We start from the raw sequence: 16,642 nt of genomic DNA on the forward strand, positions 1-16,642 counted from the left end.
CTAAGTACAAATGTTTTCTTAATACTTAATTGAGAGGGTGATACAATCAAGGGTTAATTTATATGCTTTTCTTACTTTCATGTATATCAGTATAATTAGTACTATGTCTGAAAGAAAATACGCAATTTCCTCTAAATAATGACAGTAAAGACTTATTAAGCACTTATAACATGCCATGTGTCAGGCTCGTTTATATGCCCACTACCATTTAATTCTTAAAGAACTAGGAGCTTTCCTGCTGAGAAACACCATTCTAAGGTGGCACTTTCTGAATATTCAATAACATTAGCTATTGCTTGCACAGAATTTTCTTTCCTTTAGATTTGCAGGTTCTTTCACTTATTCAAGCATAGCTGAGGACCTATAACATGCCAGGCATGGTTCTAAACAATGTTGCAGTCTTAAGAATCCTGTCCTATTTCTCCAACGCATCTCTTTGGGGGAATTATGGAGGACACACATCTGGGAAAAGCCTTGACAACGATGTTTTGAATATCTTTTAATTTTATAGCATATCTGGGACTCGACAAAGAAAAGCACAGAATAAAGGGGGAAAGGCAGTATAAGAAAGCTTTCCGTACTTCAGCATGCTTAACTAATCACTTCTCTGCAGATTAATCTTCCAACCAATAAACATTCTGTGGTGCCTATTCTTTTCAGTATCACACAATTCGTCATTTATCGATTCACCAATTACTCCATGTGTTAACAACCAGCCCAATTAATTCATAAACTCTATGAGAATCGGAGTCTATGCTTTATATACTAGGGGTTGGCAAACTTTTTTGTAGGGGTCCAGATAGTATATATTTTAGGCTTTTTGGGCCATATGGTCTCAGTCACAATTACTCAACTCTGCTCTTGTAGCACACAAGTAGCCATAGATAATATGCAAACAAATGGATGTAGCTGTGTTCCAATAAAACTTTATTAAAAAATAGGCAGCAAGCTGAATTTGGTCCATTAGTCAAGTTTGGCAAACCCCTGCTTTATCCCACAGTACCTTTTATAGTGCTGGACAGGTAGCTGGCCTCAGTAAATACATCTTGCTTGACAGAGTCAAGGGCATTGAAAAAGGAAATGCAGGAAATGGGAAGGGAAGTGGCATTAATTCTGAGTTCTCTAAGGGGACATATCCACATTCCCTCTGCTGCTAACCTGGATTACACCTCTTCCTCTTTGAAATCAGATTCTACAGCTACAGGGAATATTACTACTACTGATTTAAGGAAATCATATTAGGAAAAAAAAATCTGACAAGAAATTCAAATTGATGAGGGAGCATAAACTTGCTCAGTGTAGTATCTTTTCCCTTGAAAGTAGAAAACAGTCATTTGTATATAAGGTAAAAAACTCCAATGGGGAAAAAAAGGCCCTATTCATAAAATAATGCATCATAGAAACCCAAATATGGGTGGTCCAACCAGGCAAAAGTGGTTGGCAGTGGGATTTAAAAAACAAGATTAACACAAGATGTTAAGTCCTGAAATCCATCTAGTCACAAACATGTGTGTTTTTAATGACATTCAGAGCCATTTCCATAAAATGAAAGAACAGAGGTTAATTTATTTCATTGAAAACATTATGAAAAATCTTAGAATTCCCTAGAACTAAGAACCTTTTATTATTTTCTCATGGCTGAAAATCATGTTCATCTGCCAGTGACAAGTAATGCTCATGGTTAGGTGGAGATAGAAGACTGATAGCAGCATAAGATGACAGCAAGGGACCACAGTACCATTTTTTTTTTTTCAACATAAAATTGACATATGAGATGCGGACACAGTGAAGGGGCTCTTCATAAAACAAAGTTAACAAAATAAGTACAGGTTTTTCTCAGACCCTACTGAATAGAACAATTATTTCAGTAAGAGGAATCACTCCAGGCTCAGTCCTTGCTGTGACTGCCACTCTCATTTATTCAGCAAATATTTACTGAATGCCTACAAAATACCCGGCACTGGGGTACGTATTGGAACATACAGCTTTTTTTCTTTTAAAGTGCACCATTATTCTTTGGGGGAAACAGACAACACCATTTAAAACAGTAAAATCGTTTCAGTTACTGTTAAGTGCTAGGGGAAAAAAATAAGGCATGGCAGCTCCTGGGAGGAACGTGTGGTGTGATTTTAGCTAAAATGGCTAAGAGATAGCCTTTAGGAAAACTTTGGAAGATTTCAAGTTTGGTAACGTGATGATCAGATTTATGCTTTGAGAAGATAGATCACGAGATGCTGGATGGACAATACACTGCAGTGGAGAAGGGGGGGCATAAGAACGGAAGCAAGTAGTCCTGGTAAAGACGATGGTGGCCTGGTCTTATGACATAGTAGTGGAGACGGAGGAGATATTCTAAGGCATATTTGACCTGCCGAAAGATGATATTAGCTTGGGCTAGAGAGGATACAATGGAGAGGTGGTAAAAAGTTGATGAATTCAGTATTATTTTGGAGTATGTTTGTCAGTCCTGTTGTAAGACTATGTGAGTTGTGGAAAGAGGATGACTTCCAGGATTTTGGTTTGAGTGACTGTGTCATTTACTGAGATAAGAAAGACTTCTGAAGGAGAAAACCTGGCAGAGAATGGGTGGTAGAAATCAAGAATTCTGCTTTAGACATAAGCCTTTCTCACCAGCCCATGCCCTAAGGTAGACTTCACAAGAGAGGCAGTCTGGGTATTGTGCTCCTCCTGGGAAAAAATAATTATGTTTCAGCCAAAGGATTATGCACATAACAGAGGTTCAATAAATACATGATAAATGAATTTATGAAACAAGTCATTATCCAACCAGTTTTCAAAGTCTAATTATGTGAACAGAATTAGCAAGTTAGTTAAGAAGCATGACAGGCTTTCACAGAAACGATTTATTTGCATTTCTTATCTAAAAACCAGCTTCTTCACTCTCTCAGATTTCAAGATTCAACCCTTGGTGGCTCTACTCCCTTCTACACTGGTACACTCCCTGCTGGTATAACTGTATTCTCAAGGAATAAAAGTGCAAGAATGAGTACTGATGCATTGCTAGAGTTTGCAAAACTATTACCAGTCCGGAAATAGAAGAAGAGTTCTTTGATCAAGACATATAGATTTTACAACTAAGTGAAAATAATACTCTTTCAACCAACATTTTGGACTAAAAATAGCCTTGAAACAAGAGAATACTATATTAATGTCTATGTATAAGAAATAGAAATTCTGTAACTGGGTGCTTTGGAGCCTTCCTTTTTTTCCTTTCTTGTTCCCATAATTATCAGTTTTGAAAAGCAATCCAAATATTTTCATTTGGATAATACCTAGTTACTTATCTTTTTATATTGTGTATGGCGTACAAATAGCTCTTTATATATCATGTATGTTTAATTACATGATGATTATCTATAAAGCCTTATTTTTTAAAGAGAACTTAATAAAATAAAATGAGGACTTCCCTGGTGGCACAGTGGTTAAGAATCCGCCTGCCAATGCAGGGGACACGGGTTTGAGCCCTGGTCCGGGAAGGTCCCACATGCTGCGGAGCAACTAAGCCCGTGAGTCACAACTACTGAGCCTGCGCTCTAGAGCCCGTGAGCCACAACTACTGAAGCCCGCACGCCTAGAGCCCGTGCTCTGCAACAAGAGAAGTCACCGCAATGAGAAGCCTGCATACCGCAACGAAGTGTAGCCCCTGCTCGCCGCAGCTAGAGAAAGCCTGCGCACAGCAACGAAGACCCAACACAGCCAAAAATAAATAAATAAATTTATTAAAAAAAAAGAAAAAGAAAAAAAATGATATAGAAGAACGTGTTAAGTCACTCATGTCATGATCCAGAACTAAGCTCTATTAAACTGTGATATATATTATACAATACATCTACCTAGAGACTAGTACTCTCTTGTTGCTTGAAGGCAATAAATAGCCCTCCGTCTTATGACACACGCACCTCCACCCCTGCAACCCTTCCACTAAGATTTACATCTCTTGTCTTCAAGACCTGGCCCCCAGACTAATGCCATCTATCGAACTACATCATAATCCACCCTGGGAAGTGAGGTGCCTGCTAAGGAAAGAAAGGGACTATATCGCAAAGGCCCTGTAGGACCCAGCCAACATGTACCAGCAGGAGGCAGGAGACTATGTACGAGACAGTGCTGGATCAAGAAGAGATAGAATATAAGTTTGGATAAGGGAGAGTTTATTGACATGAGAGCATTCTCTCACAGGATTTAATACCCTAGCAAGACTACATGAGATGACACTAAGACACTGCTACGATGGCTCTTGGAAGCATACAGAAAGCGATGGTAGGAATGCCACAACCTATGGCTGACAGTAGAAGTCCTATCACAAACTATACCACCCAGAAGCTGCTGGCCTAATAGTGATGGAATGATCTACTGAAGGCACAGTTGAGACTCCACCTTAGAGATGATATCCTATAATCCATTCTCTAGGATACAGAATACACCCTAGATCAACAAACATTATAAGGAGCTGTGTTCCTAGGAAGTAGAATTCATAGTTCCCAGAACCAAGAGGTGGCAGTAAAAGTGGCCCTATTTATCATCGTTGTTAATAACTGACTTGGAGACTTTGTGCTTCCCATTCCAGCAAACTCTAGGCTTTAGAGGTCCTGATTTTCTGTTGCTATCCCAACAAAGGACACAGTATAAGTCCCATTAAACCTTAAGCTGGTACTGCCACCTGGTCACTTCGGGCTCCTCAGGCCAAAAAACTGTACGCAAGGAAAGAAGGCAGGGGTAATTGATCCTCATCAGCAAGAAGAGATAGGGCTGTTACAGAATGGGGTAAGGTAAGACTATGTTTGACACCTAGCTGATCCAGGAGGGCAATTCTTGGAACTGCCTTGCCTCGTTTTACCTGTAGATAGACAAGTTCAGCAGCCATAGCCTGAGAAACACATGGCAACAGAGCCTTAGAGGTCTTATGACTGTGGATCTGGGTTATCTCATCAGGTAAGCCCCCAGAACAGCAGAGTTCAGCCAAGGGTAGAGGAATCTAGAAAAAGGAGTGGAGGAGGGAGATGAGAATCACTTGTAGCCTTGAGACCAGGTAAAGCAGTAGGAATTACAGCTCATCCCACCAACTTTCCTTTTTTGTTTCCCCACAAAAGAAAATTAGAAGACCAAACAGAATCCTGGAGGAACTGTTACAAGAACCTATATAAGGGAAATAGACTTGAGTAGTGAAAGGAATGGACTGTAGAACAACACCCAGAGTCTACTTTCAGGACTAATTCCCATAGTTGCTGGGAGTGTTGGTGGCTGGTGGGGCTCAGCTGAATCCCTCTCCAGGAATTGCTACCTTGACCAAGGTCATGCCCTCTCTCTGAGAGCCTCCCATATTCAATGACTGGTCTTTGCAGAGGTATAAAGGCCCAGATCCCTTACCTCAAGGTGATTCAACTGTAAAGGGCCAGCCCAGTTCCAGGGCTCTTATGGGATTAGCTGAAGCCCTTACGCAACTGCATTGCAACTCCTCCCTTTGCCCAAACCTACTTCTTTCTCCCCACATAGAAGCTGGTCCTAAAAGAATTCTCTAATTTCCTGCACACAAATCTCAATCTCAAAGTTGTCTTTGGGGGACATACGACTTAAGACAAACTGGTAAGGCTACACTGTATTGGCTGATTATTAGATCTGGAGATGGCATAAAGACATGAAATTCTAGAGCTGAAAGAGACCAGGAAGACCATCCTGTTCAGTGATAAGCACTTTTTTTGCTCCCAAAGATAAATTCAGAAAACTGGTGGGAGGGTAGGAAGACAAATGAAAAACATACAAAATAATTTTTATAAGTCCCTTGGAAAAATATCTTCATGACTTTAGGGTACTTATTTTAGTAAACAGAAGAATGTCATGGAGAAAATTAGTAGTGCTTTTGGAGACAGTGGTTTTGGTGCCACAACTAGGGTGCTACTGCATCCACTAGGTAGAGGCCAGGGATGCTGCTAAACGTCCCATGGCTATACTACCCCCAACAACAACTAACTATCAGGACCAAAATGCCAATAGCGCCAACGTTGAGAAATCCTGGTTCAGAGGCCACCAAGCATAGTACATTCATCATCTCGCTTCATTCTTGGGATCAGGGGGATTACTGGCATGGCTTCACTATAGATGGCGAAATAGAAGGACAGTGACCCTGCAAAGGTCAAAAAGAAAGCTATCAGTAAAAATGGGTCTCGTAGTTCATTCCATTTTATGCAATTTTTTCTGGCCTGGATGGCTGTCACTATATAAGTGGAGAACACTGGATACTTTTTACTTCCCTTAATCTCTTCCTTACAAATCAAGCCTATTTTTAAAGCTTGATCTGCAGGCTCAAGACCGTTATTCGCTGATAACTTCAAACCCTTCATTATATTAAGAAGCTAAACCTTGAATTTCCATCAGAGAAAAAAAGTCATTTGCAAATATATGCATTGTGCGTTTACATAACATTTATTCCCAAAGTTTGATTCTAATAAAGCACCTCTACACTGCACAGAACTACTGGTAGATTTAATATACTTATATATAGCATTTGCTAAATATCTTTTTTGCTTGTCTTTTACCCGAGAGACAGGCTCAGTAAGTACTCTCACCATTGGTAATACACAGATCTGTCTACAGGGAGCACGGAGTCTAGTGGTCGGGAGTATTCCTCTGGAGTACCAATTCTGCCATTTTCTAGTGGTATAACCTGAGACAAGTTACCTAACCTTTCTCAAAGCTTAAGTTTTCTTACCTGTAGAATAGTAACTGACTACGAGGCCTGTTACAAGGCGAAATACAATGACTGATAAACCATACACACTGAATAAATGGTAGCTGTAGGGAATATCTATTGCTTTTTGGCTTTCAGCATCTATCTCTCCTTTTTAATGGCAACTTGAATTTCGTTTGGGTATTAACTCTTTCCCATTAGATATAGTCTGATGGACTGTAATTAGGAATCTTGCCCTCTCCTAGCCAGAGGGCAGGTATGTAACCCAAACTAATCCAATCAGATGCTCCCTCCCTGGAATTTATACACTGTGTGGAGAAACAAAAAGAATACAGTTAGTTTTGTCCACTCCTAGTAATGGTAGTCTGCCCAGTTATTGTTGTTGTTGTTTTTTAATTGTGACACCATTGTTAATGTTGCTGCCTCTGAATTTCCAAAGATGACTTGCTTCTTTTGCCCATTTCCAAGTCTAATGTACAGCCTTCCAACAATTCTGCAAGCCTTGGATATCCTTTCAACAAAATCCCTTATCCTAATGTTAGCCTGATGCAGTTGTATTGCTTGTAACCAAAGAACCCTACACGTATACAGGTGCTATATCTCACACCAGCACCAAACAGCTAATCTAATTAATATGTTATTAAATTAGGTACAAATAAGATTAATGACTTCTCTCTGCCTTCAGAAATAATGTCTAATCATTGATTTGCCTTTCGGTTTTAGCCCTAATACGTATCCACACACAGTAAAATCTACATAGGAATTGAAGACTGTTTACCTAAAAGAAAATTTTCCTGTGGAGCAAAGCTGCTGTTTAAGCAGTCATCTCTGTTTGCTCTCTGCTGGAGCACTTCTTGGTAGGACTTCAAGAAATACAAGGCAAATGAAAAGAAACTGCATTTCTGATGGATGTCTGATTGCCTGGTCCACAATTCTATAGGCTCACCTGAGATCTTAAATAAGAATCTTTTCAGATACAGAGGCTTTCATTATTTTTGGCTTTCCTTCTGTGTCTTGGATGTGGTTGCTCTTTGGGTATAGCTCTGGGTCAGACTCTGTGTGGTAAATCTGAATGTGCAATTACTGGCATCAGGGTTGGAGGAGAGAACTGCAGCAGTAGTGTAACGGCATGTTTCTTAAACAAGGAAAGAAATGAATAATCACTTTGGTTTTTGCTTTACAGATGCTTTGATCCATTTCATTTTTCACTGTGGGAAGATAGAATGGCAATTCTCTGAGTTAACTTTAGCGTTCACTTCCCAGAATAACTCTTTCAAGGCCACGGAATATTATGCCTCCGTCAGCTGGGCTGCCATATGAAGAAGCCAGTAAGGTGGCATTTCAGTGCAGGGCACAAAAATACTTTCTTTCCCATAACTTGGTATATAAAATTCAGTGCTCCATTAGCTTCCCACATCCCAGATCAGATGGTTCTAAAGGCAAACATAGTAATTCTTCCAGCAGGGAAATTTGGAAAAACTAAATACATACATAAGAAGGTCAAAGACTCCATGATTCTTGCTGAATAATTATGCCAAACGTCAGATTTTTGTGTAAAAATATGAGAAAAGCCCATTAGCAGATGCTGCAAGGGGTAACTGTTCTTATTTTCAGTATTACTGAAGCAGCTTTTACCAGTGATGATGCTGCCTGTAGTTTAGGCTGTTCTATGGCACCACTGCCCATCTGTCATCTTGTAGCAAGTTTCTAAACAGAAATGGCAACTCCAAAAGGATCGCTACAGATTAAGTTATAGCTATAGAGAAGCTGTTCTTCTGCCAAACTTAAGTCAGTTACCTGCCAGACAGGGTAATTTTTCCTGACCTATAAATGATGAGTGAAAGATATGCATAAGAATCTTTTAAGTGACATGTGCATTTCATTGCATATCGTTTAATAATTGGTTCAAAACTTTCCTGGAAAAAAAACAACTTATAGATGGCATGGAAATATTTAGTGATTATATAATTTATCTCTTTTCCTAGGAAATATTTTACCCCCTTGTGGTAAGGAAGCAATTGATTCAGGGTGGTCTTTTGATTATTCTTTCTTCTTAGTTGTATACCCTCCTTTCTCAACCCACTAGCTGGCAATTCTACGTTTTGTGAGAAGTATAAGGACCCTGGTTGCAAGGGATTTCATCATATTATGGATTATCATGTACTGAATACATAATAGAACTCATCAATCAAAGATTTTTTCAATTCCTAAAGTGACATTTTCAACATAATTTCTTATGGTAATAAACTTATTCATAACAAAATTCAAGTGTCATCAATTATTTCAGCAGGTACTTTTTAAACCATAATCTAATTTTACAATTTATAGCCTAGTTGAAAACATGCTATGAGATTTAGGATACACGGATTTCAGCCATAAAAGCAGAGTAAATGTTCTTCAGTGTGTAGCTGCACCTATTCATTCTTTCACTTCCCCCAAGGGGACCAGAAGAATGAGGTATCTCAGTGACTACCATTCTTCCCTACATGAAACTCTACTAGCTCCTTCTCACCAGAGACAAACTGAATGCTAACTACTTTTATTAAACTACATGATTTTAAGCTTTGCTCCTTTTAAAGAGATTGTTATCTTTCAGTTCAAACACAATTAAGCTATACTCACTGCCTTATATACTTTACTATTTTGAGAATTTTCTTTTTCCTTATTTTAAATCAGAGATTACTTGTATTGTAGCTAAGAAAACAAGCGATGATATCATACTTTAAAAAAATATGATTTCTTTGAAATAATGCTGGATGTCAATCCTTTACAGGAATTGGCCCTCCATCATAATGCTGACAAACGATATCCAGTTCAGGTGACTAATTTCTGTCTGAATAAAGCATTTCTGTGGTGTTAACTTGTTGGAAAGACATACAAAATTACTGCAATGGCTTATCCTTGATGATAGTTTAAGGTCTTTAAATAACGGGGAAAGCCCGAAGAAGTCTACCATCGACTGATGGACGATTGAATATATTTAAATATAGGGACATATGGAATTCTGCCTTCATTTAAGAAAAATCGACAGAAGAATGCCAAGTTTTTTGTTAATTCATAGATGATGACAAGGAAAATAATTAAAAATACTTTCCTAAAATAGTTAAGGCAACTTATATATTTAAAAGTAGTTGAGTCAATACAAACTTCATTCTAGGGGCCTTCAGTCTCTACACTGTACTCAGACAAGTAACATCCATTCTGATCCTAAATTGTGTGTTCATATTGTTGATGTCACTGTGGCTTGATGCTTTTTTTCCTTCACTTTTTTTTACTTCAACCTCAAACATTCTCATCAGTCTGAAGTGTATTCAGCTGTGTGTAACAGAAATTTGACAAACAGTGGCTTAAATAAGAGTTTATTATTTAATGTACCACGGCCTCTAGGGGTAAGCAGTGCAGAGCTGCTAAGCAGTCCAGAAACCAGACTTTCTGGTTTTCCTACATGGGTATCTTCAGCATATATTTTTTCCCTTTTGTTATAAGATGGCTATTGCACCTTCAGGCATTAGCCTGTGCTTGACACAGGAAAGAAGAGGAAGGACAGGCAAAACACATACTTGCAAAAGCAGTCTGACCCTTTTTACTAGGAAAACAGTAGCTTTCTTAGAAGTCTCATGCAATAGACTCTCTTTGGCACCTCAGTGCCTAGAACTAGGTTACGTGGTCATTCAAGGCTGCAGAGCAGTTTGAGGAGTTGTGTGCTTGTAACAAACTATTAATGTGCTACCTTTAGTAACCCTGGTATTCTGTTAGTAGGCAGAAGGGGAGACTTTTTATCATATAGGGAATTAGCACTGTTTGCCACAGTTCTTTAAGGCTAGATGAAGAACTACGGTCTCTACGTAGTCTTTTCTGTTACATTTCAGTCTTTCTTAACGTTCCCTTTTCTGAATGCTCAGAGCAACGACAGGCTGAGTTAAGTATTACAACAATCACGTACTGCCTCATATAATGCACTAATTTTTAAATATATCTTTTGACTGATCATCTCATAAGTCCTTGAAAATGAGGTCAAATTTTGTATTACTTTTGTATCACATAAATATGATACTTGACTTATTGATGAATTTACTCATGAATTTCATCTCAGTCCTGTTTTCTAGAAAAGTAAATGACAGTCTATCATTGTTGCTTTAAAAGTTATTTCATTTGCAACAGCATGGATGAACTTGGAGGGCATTATGCTAAGTGAAATAAGTCAGACAAAGAAAAATACTGTGTGATATCACTTATACGTGCAATCTAAAAAAATACAACAAACTAGTGAATAAAAAAAAAAAGAAGCAGACTCACAGGCATAGAGAACAAACTAGTGGTTACCAGTAGGGAGACAGGAGGGGAGAAGGGGCAAGATAGAAGCAAGGGATTAAGAGGTACAAATTACTATGTATTAAATAAATAAGCTACATGGGTATATTGTACAATACAGGGAATATAGCCAATATTTTATAATAACTGTAACTGGAATATAACCTTTAAAATTGTGAATCACTATGCTGAACACCTGAAACTTATATAATACTGTACATCAACTATACCTCAATTAAAAAAAAATTTCATTCTTGACCACTCCACAAGCAATCTAACTATTCTCTGAAATGCTTTAAGTCTTACTGACTCTCTACTCTTCCCTAAGCTTATAGCTTTTCTATCAGCGTTACAACAGTGAAACAAAACAAATGAAACAAATACTGTTCTGTGTTACACTGAAGCTCTTAAGGAGTGAAGTATATTTTAAAATAACTTTAAGTCTAGAATTAAAATAACTGTGGTGTAAATCAATTATGACATCTATTTTACAACTCTTTCCATCTTGATTCTCCCTCTCAAACACTGTCTTCCAATTAGGAGAAATGAGAGTACAGACTGAATAGTTAACTTTCTCAACAAATGTATGAAAGTGCTTCCCTCACTACACTGTCCTGTTAAAAAAGTCTTTACGGGAATCTTTTCCTAGACATGAGTGTGGAGAAAACCACTGGTCTAAAATAGAAACATTTTACCCCTAAGAAATGCCTTTTTATTAATTTATGAACACATATTGTATTTTTCTACTAATATGTTATGCATATTATGAAATACACATATTTTTTAAAAAAGTGAGACTAAGGCACTTGAATAATGCTTCATTATATTTGAAAATCTTGGTTTAGTACATTGCAATACAGCAATTTGGCTCTAGATACTATCTATTTTTGCACTTGGTTTTAAGGGCTGTCACAGCTGAAAAAGATGCCTCAAAATGATATGTGGGTCAAATCTGAAACAGTGTATAGTTAACTGTACTTACTAAATCAAGATTCTCATTTTTCAATTTCACCCGCAGGTTCAGTTTAGTAAAATTTGGAAAAGACTGAATTGAGTATTAGATGACATTAAAAACCTGTGAGAAAGTCATAGTATTTCTCTGTTCTGTCTCGTATTCTCAGGAGGAGGCCGGGTCATGTAGGGCCCTGCAACGACTCTGGCTTTTATTGAGTGAGGTGAAGCTGTTTCAAGGTTTTATGCAGAGAAGTGACTAATATGACTTAAGTTTCAAAAAATGACTTTGCCTACTGTGTTAAGAATAGACTTTGGAGGGCAAGAGTAGAAGTAAAGATACCAATTAGGAGGCTTTTGTAGAAGTCCAGGCAAAAGACGATAGTGGCTTGGACAGTGGTGATAGCAATTGAGGTGGTCAGAATCTGGCTATGTTCTAAGATAGATTTCCCTGTGTACTGGGCATAGGGAGAGAGAAGTAATTCCTGAAGTTTAAGCTTAGACATCATCCTGGGAAGGGTTCTCTGATCCACGAAGATTTCATTCAGTCCCCATTTCATGGGCTCCTACAGCTCCCTGTTCCTCTTCCATCACAGCACTGTCACATGTGTGGCAATTTCCTGTTTTGTTCCCCCATATCTTTACTAGACTATAAGCCTTGAAAGTGTAGGGATCATGTCTATCTTGTTTGTAGTATATACTTAAAATTTTCTTGGTATACAATTGTGTAAAACCTTACTTCTTTATTTTTCAACAGTGCCATATCACCAATTCTATAAAAATAGTTCATGATCACTTAGATTTTACTATTAACCACTGTAATTAGATAACAGTATATTCTTCAGCAAATGGTGGTAGCTCTTGAATGATTATAGCAAAAGCATTTAATATTTTTTCATAACCAAGTGCATGAAAAAGTTTTAAGAACCTGAAGTTATATATGAGAATTTCTATGACTGGTTTCATTTGAATGTGAGATTGGCCAGACCATATACCTTAAGACACTAATAGGTTGAGTGTAAAAATCAAACAACTACAGCTTCAGAAATGGGAGTTGGGAACATTCCTGCGATGATTGTTGATAATGCAGTTCAAATTTCTATAAACAGGTCTATTCTGACATTCTTTTGTCACGTTTTTGCTTGGTTTGGTACAGTATATACATACTCTGAGACAAAGTTCTTGAAATAGAACTTTAAAAGCCCAAAGTAAATGAACAGCATGGCTTTTCATGACTCAAAACTTGGTAATGACATCAATTAAGTTTGCTCTTCACCATACCCTGTGTGCTTACTATGTATGAGCCTAACAAAAAGGGACAAATTCTTCATCATTAAAACTATTTTTGATAGGGCCCTGAAGCAAAGAAGACACAGTATCTACAGTGAGCAGCACTCTCATGAGCTACTGGGTGTAATATAGTCCATGTAACAATCCCTTTGCACTATCTTTAATGCTGTTTCTGTTTGGAAGGGAATTAAATGTATACTTAGCCAGTGGGGTCCATCCCTTAAGAAGTTTCTCAAGGTGGTGAGAAACTTGGTGAGCTTACTATTACATTCAAGGATTGGTTTTCAGCTGCCGAGGTACAAACCCTGGATTTACCAAAATGCTAAGCATGGATCCTTTTCTCAACAGAAGACTTGGAGTATCTTAAATTCATAAGGCTGACCATAAAAACATCCCCCAGGTTGCCTAGTACACACAGAATCTGAGCAAATGGAGTTAGATTACATACATGTTTAATGGCATTCCTTCATTCATGAAACAAAATTTATTGAACATCTGCTATGTGCCGGCTTATTCTAGACACTGAGAACATGAAATAGACAAAGTCCTTCCTCTCTCAGAGTTTATATTTTAGTCGGGGAGATAGATAATTAGCATGAAATTTATCTGTTTTACTTACTGATGTATCCTACTTGGAGTACTGCCTGGTACATATTAAGTATCGGAGAATAGTTCTTGATTGAATGAATAATATAAACTATTAACACAGTTTCAGATAACGTGCGCTAAGAAGAAAATAAAACAGGGTAGTGATATGATGAAGTATGCTTTGAAAGAGGGTAGCTAACCTAGATTGGGTGGTGTGGTAGATTACATTACTGTCTGGCAAATATTCATCCATTCTTTCTCTCCACCTCCATGGGAGAAATAGATTTTTCCACTCCATCAATGTTGAATTTGACTGTGCAACATGCTTGGCCTCATGGTGGGTGAAATGTCCTTCACTGCCTTTTGACTATGTGGGCTTGACCGTATGACTTGCATTGGCCAACAAGATGTCAGAGATATGACAAAATCAGAAACTTCCAGTGTTTATTAAAGTGTTTTGGGCTTTCCCTCTTGTACTTCTACCACTGACATGAGAAGAACATGCCTTGGATGGCCCATCTTAGATTCCTTCTGAGTTTTGGAAACTCTGTTCAAGTGGTTTAATTTCTTTCACTAAATTCAGGGCTTTGATGCTACTTGCACTAATCTCTTGACAACTGATGTGGGAGTCATTTTGGGTAAGAGAGGTGAATGGAAGGGATTTGTGCTATGAAAGTACCCAATAAAAAAAAGGTAGATGTAAAACTTTTTTTTTTTTAATTAACAGGATTTTTAGTAATTTAACCATTAAAATAAACAAAAAGCAGAAGGAGAGCATGTTTGTTTAGTCCTGTGGCTAAGCTCCACCCTAGACAAGACATTTTCATTTTCAACACATGATACACAAGAAAAGGAAAATGTGAACCACAGGAATGGAATAAATATTGAGGACAAAAGCAAAGTGTTGAATATATTATAGTCACACCAAATCTTAAATGAATAAGCACTCTAAACTATAAAGGAAAAACTAAGCAACAAAGTTATTTCATATGCCAAATGTCCCCACTGATGAATTAAAAGCAGATATTAAAATTCTTGTAAAATGGCAAAGAAGCTATGATTAATATTTTCCTGGTACAAGGTAATAATCACATTATACATGCAAAAAATATGAAAATATGAAAAACCACCATGGTGACAGGACAGGAATAGTGGGATTATTTAATAAATCAATCCCAATGTACACTGAATGCTGGATATAGAATTTATCCTAAAATATTGTACTTAAAATCAAATGTTGAGAAAGTCATCTACTTTGGAAAACATCTGGAAAAGACTCAAATGAATTGGAGGGATCTAACTTTGAAACGTACTAGTATAATAATGTTCTGACTGGCAGCCAGGTTTTGAACATAATCTTCTGTAACAATCCAGAAGCTCAAAGAATGATAGAAGTGACAAGGACCAGTGAAAATAGACACAACAAAACCTATATATGATACATATTACATAGTACAGAACTGAAGCCTCTCCTTTTCAGGCTTACAATATGTGACTTGATTTGATAAATAGTACTTTGCTGTCCAGTTTCTCACCATTTTCTTCAGTTTTATACTTAAAATCAGAGTCGTAAAAAAATAGCAGAGGCCATGGATAACAGGTCTGGTTGCAAGAAAATGGAGAGGAGGGTAGAAGAAAGAGACCCACTTGTCAGAGTGTGGAGTAAATACAGAGAACAAAGATGGTGCCAAGGACACAGAGGCCACTAACTTGATCTAGGTGAAGTCAGTAGAAAGACAAGCCCATCAAGCTCTCTTTAGTAACCTTTGTGGCCATCATTCTATAAAAACAAGTTCTATAACTAATGTATACAAAATGCCCCAGAATTACCAAGCGGAAAAACTTTTGGTTAACTCAAGGACAAGTTTAATCCCTAAAACTTAAAAATTTAAAAAAAAATCTATTTATACATACCTTCTAAAATTATCAATATTTAGCATAAGTACATGGAAACAAAAACCTTATCTACCAAAGTATTGCCTACCTCCTGAACAGTGTCACATAATTTAGGCATAACTGTAGAAACCTCAGACTACTGAAAAAGAATGAAGTTGTGGTGGCCAAGTGACAAACTTTCTACAAAGATATCTGATGAACCTGGCAATTGCTAATGCTCTGTTTTAGTAAGAATAAAACCCACCTAGTTTGACTTCAAAGGATCAGTTTTAGAATTAGCCAAGAGACTAAAAAGCTGGAAAAATATTTCTACTGTAACCATAGCATCTTGGAAAAAATTCCTAAAGTATGTAGTGGCCATCTGTAATGCTCTCTGGTTTTTGATACCCTTCCTATGTTTGATGAATTTCTAACCTTATGAAGTATGACTCCCTTAAGTAAAACCCAGAAAACTCAGTTATCTAGCTTGCTCTGCTCCAAAGGCTCTGCTAATCAGAGTCAACTGTGAAAGACTTTGATTCAGAAGTGAGCAGTTAGAGGAAGGGGCTCTGGAGAGCACCCATTTGCTCATAAGGATGGGAAGCATTCAACTGTTGAGTATTGCAATGACTGAATTAAACAGGGGGTTCCCACAGTGCTTGATAGGAATGCTGCAGCAAAGAGGGACTTATCTTTAAGCAAGTTTTGTGTGTGTAGTTTTTGGTATTGTTTCTGGAAGCTTTACCTTGACCCTGGTTCTCCAGCTCTCAACAACTTGGTCAACTACTATATTTCCTTTTAATAAACATTTCTGCTGCTTAACTGGCCAGAGGTAGTTTCTTCTGCTTAAAATAAGAACCCTGGTTGATACTAAATGGCTACTAGAAGTGGCTGAAGGCGGTACATCCTCAGGAAAGTCAG

The 16,642-nt window shown here is 37.7% G+C and overlaps 1 protein-coding gene across 3 annotated transcripts in view; it reads right to left on the reverse strand.

Annotated features, from left to right (window-relative positions):
* Window positions 1–16,642, reverse strand: part of CCDC91 (coiled-coil domain containing 91) — a 396,521-nt gene that overhangs the window by 55,984 nt on the left and 323,895 nt on the right. The window contains exon 13 of one of the 3 annotated variants that reach the window (XM_061205330.1): window positions 5,979–6,142. The exons of the other annotated variants lie outside the window; for them this stretch is intronic. Within the exon in view, the coding sequence (XP_061061313.1) occupies window positions 6,095–6,142 (48 nt within the window). The 3' untranslated portion in view covers window positions 5,979–6,094. Of the gene's footprint in view, window positions 1–5,978; window positions 6,143–16,642 lie in introns of those variants that run through there. 3 annotated transcript variants of the gene reach the window in all.

The sequence above is a fragment of the Eubalaena glacialis genome, chromosome 11, assembly GCF_028564815.1.
Source record: "Eubalaena glacialis isolate mEubGla1 chromosome 11, mEubGla1.1.hap2.+ XY, whole genome shotgun sequence".
Classification (NCBI taxonomy): Eukaryota; Metazoa; Chordata; class Mammalia; order Artiodactyla; family Balaenidae; genus Eubalaena; species Eubalaena glacialis.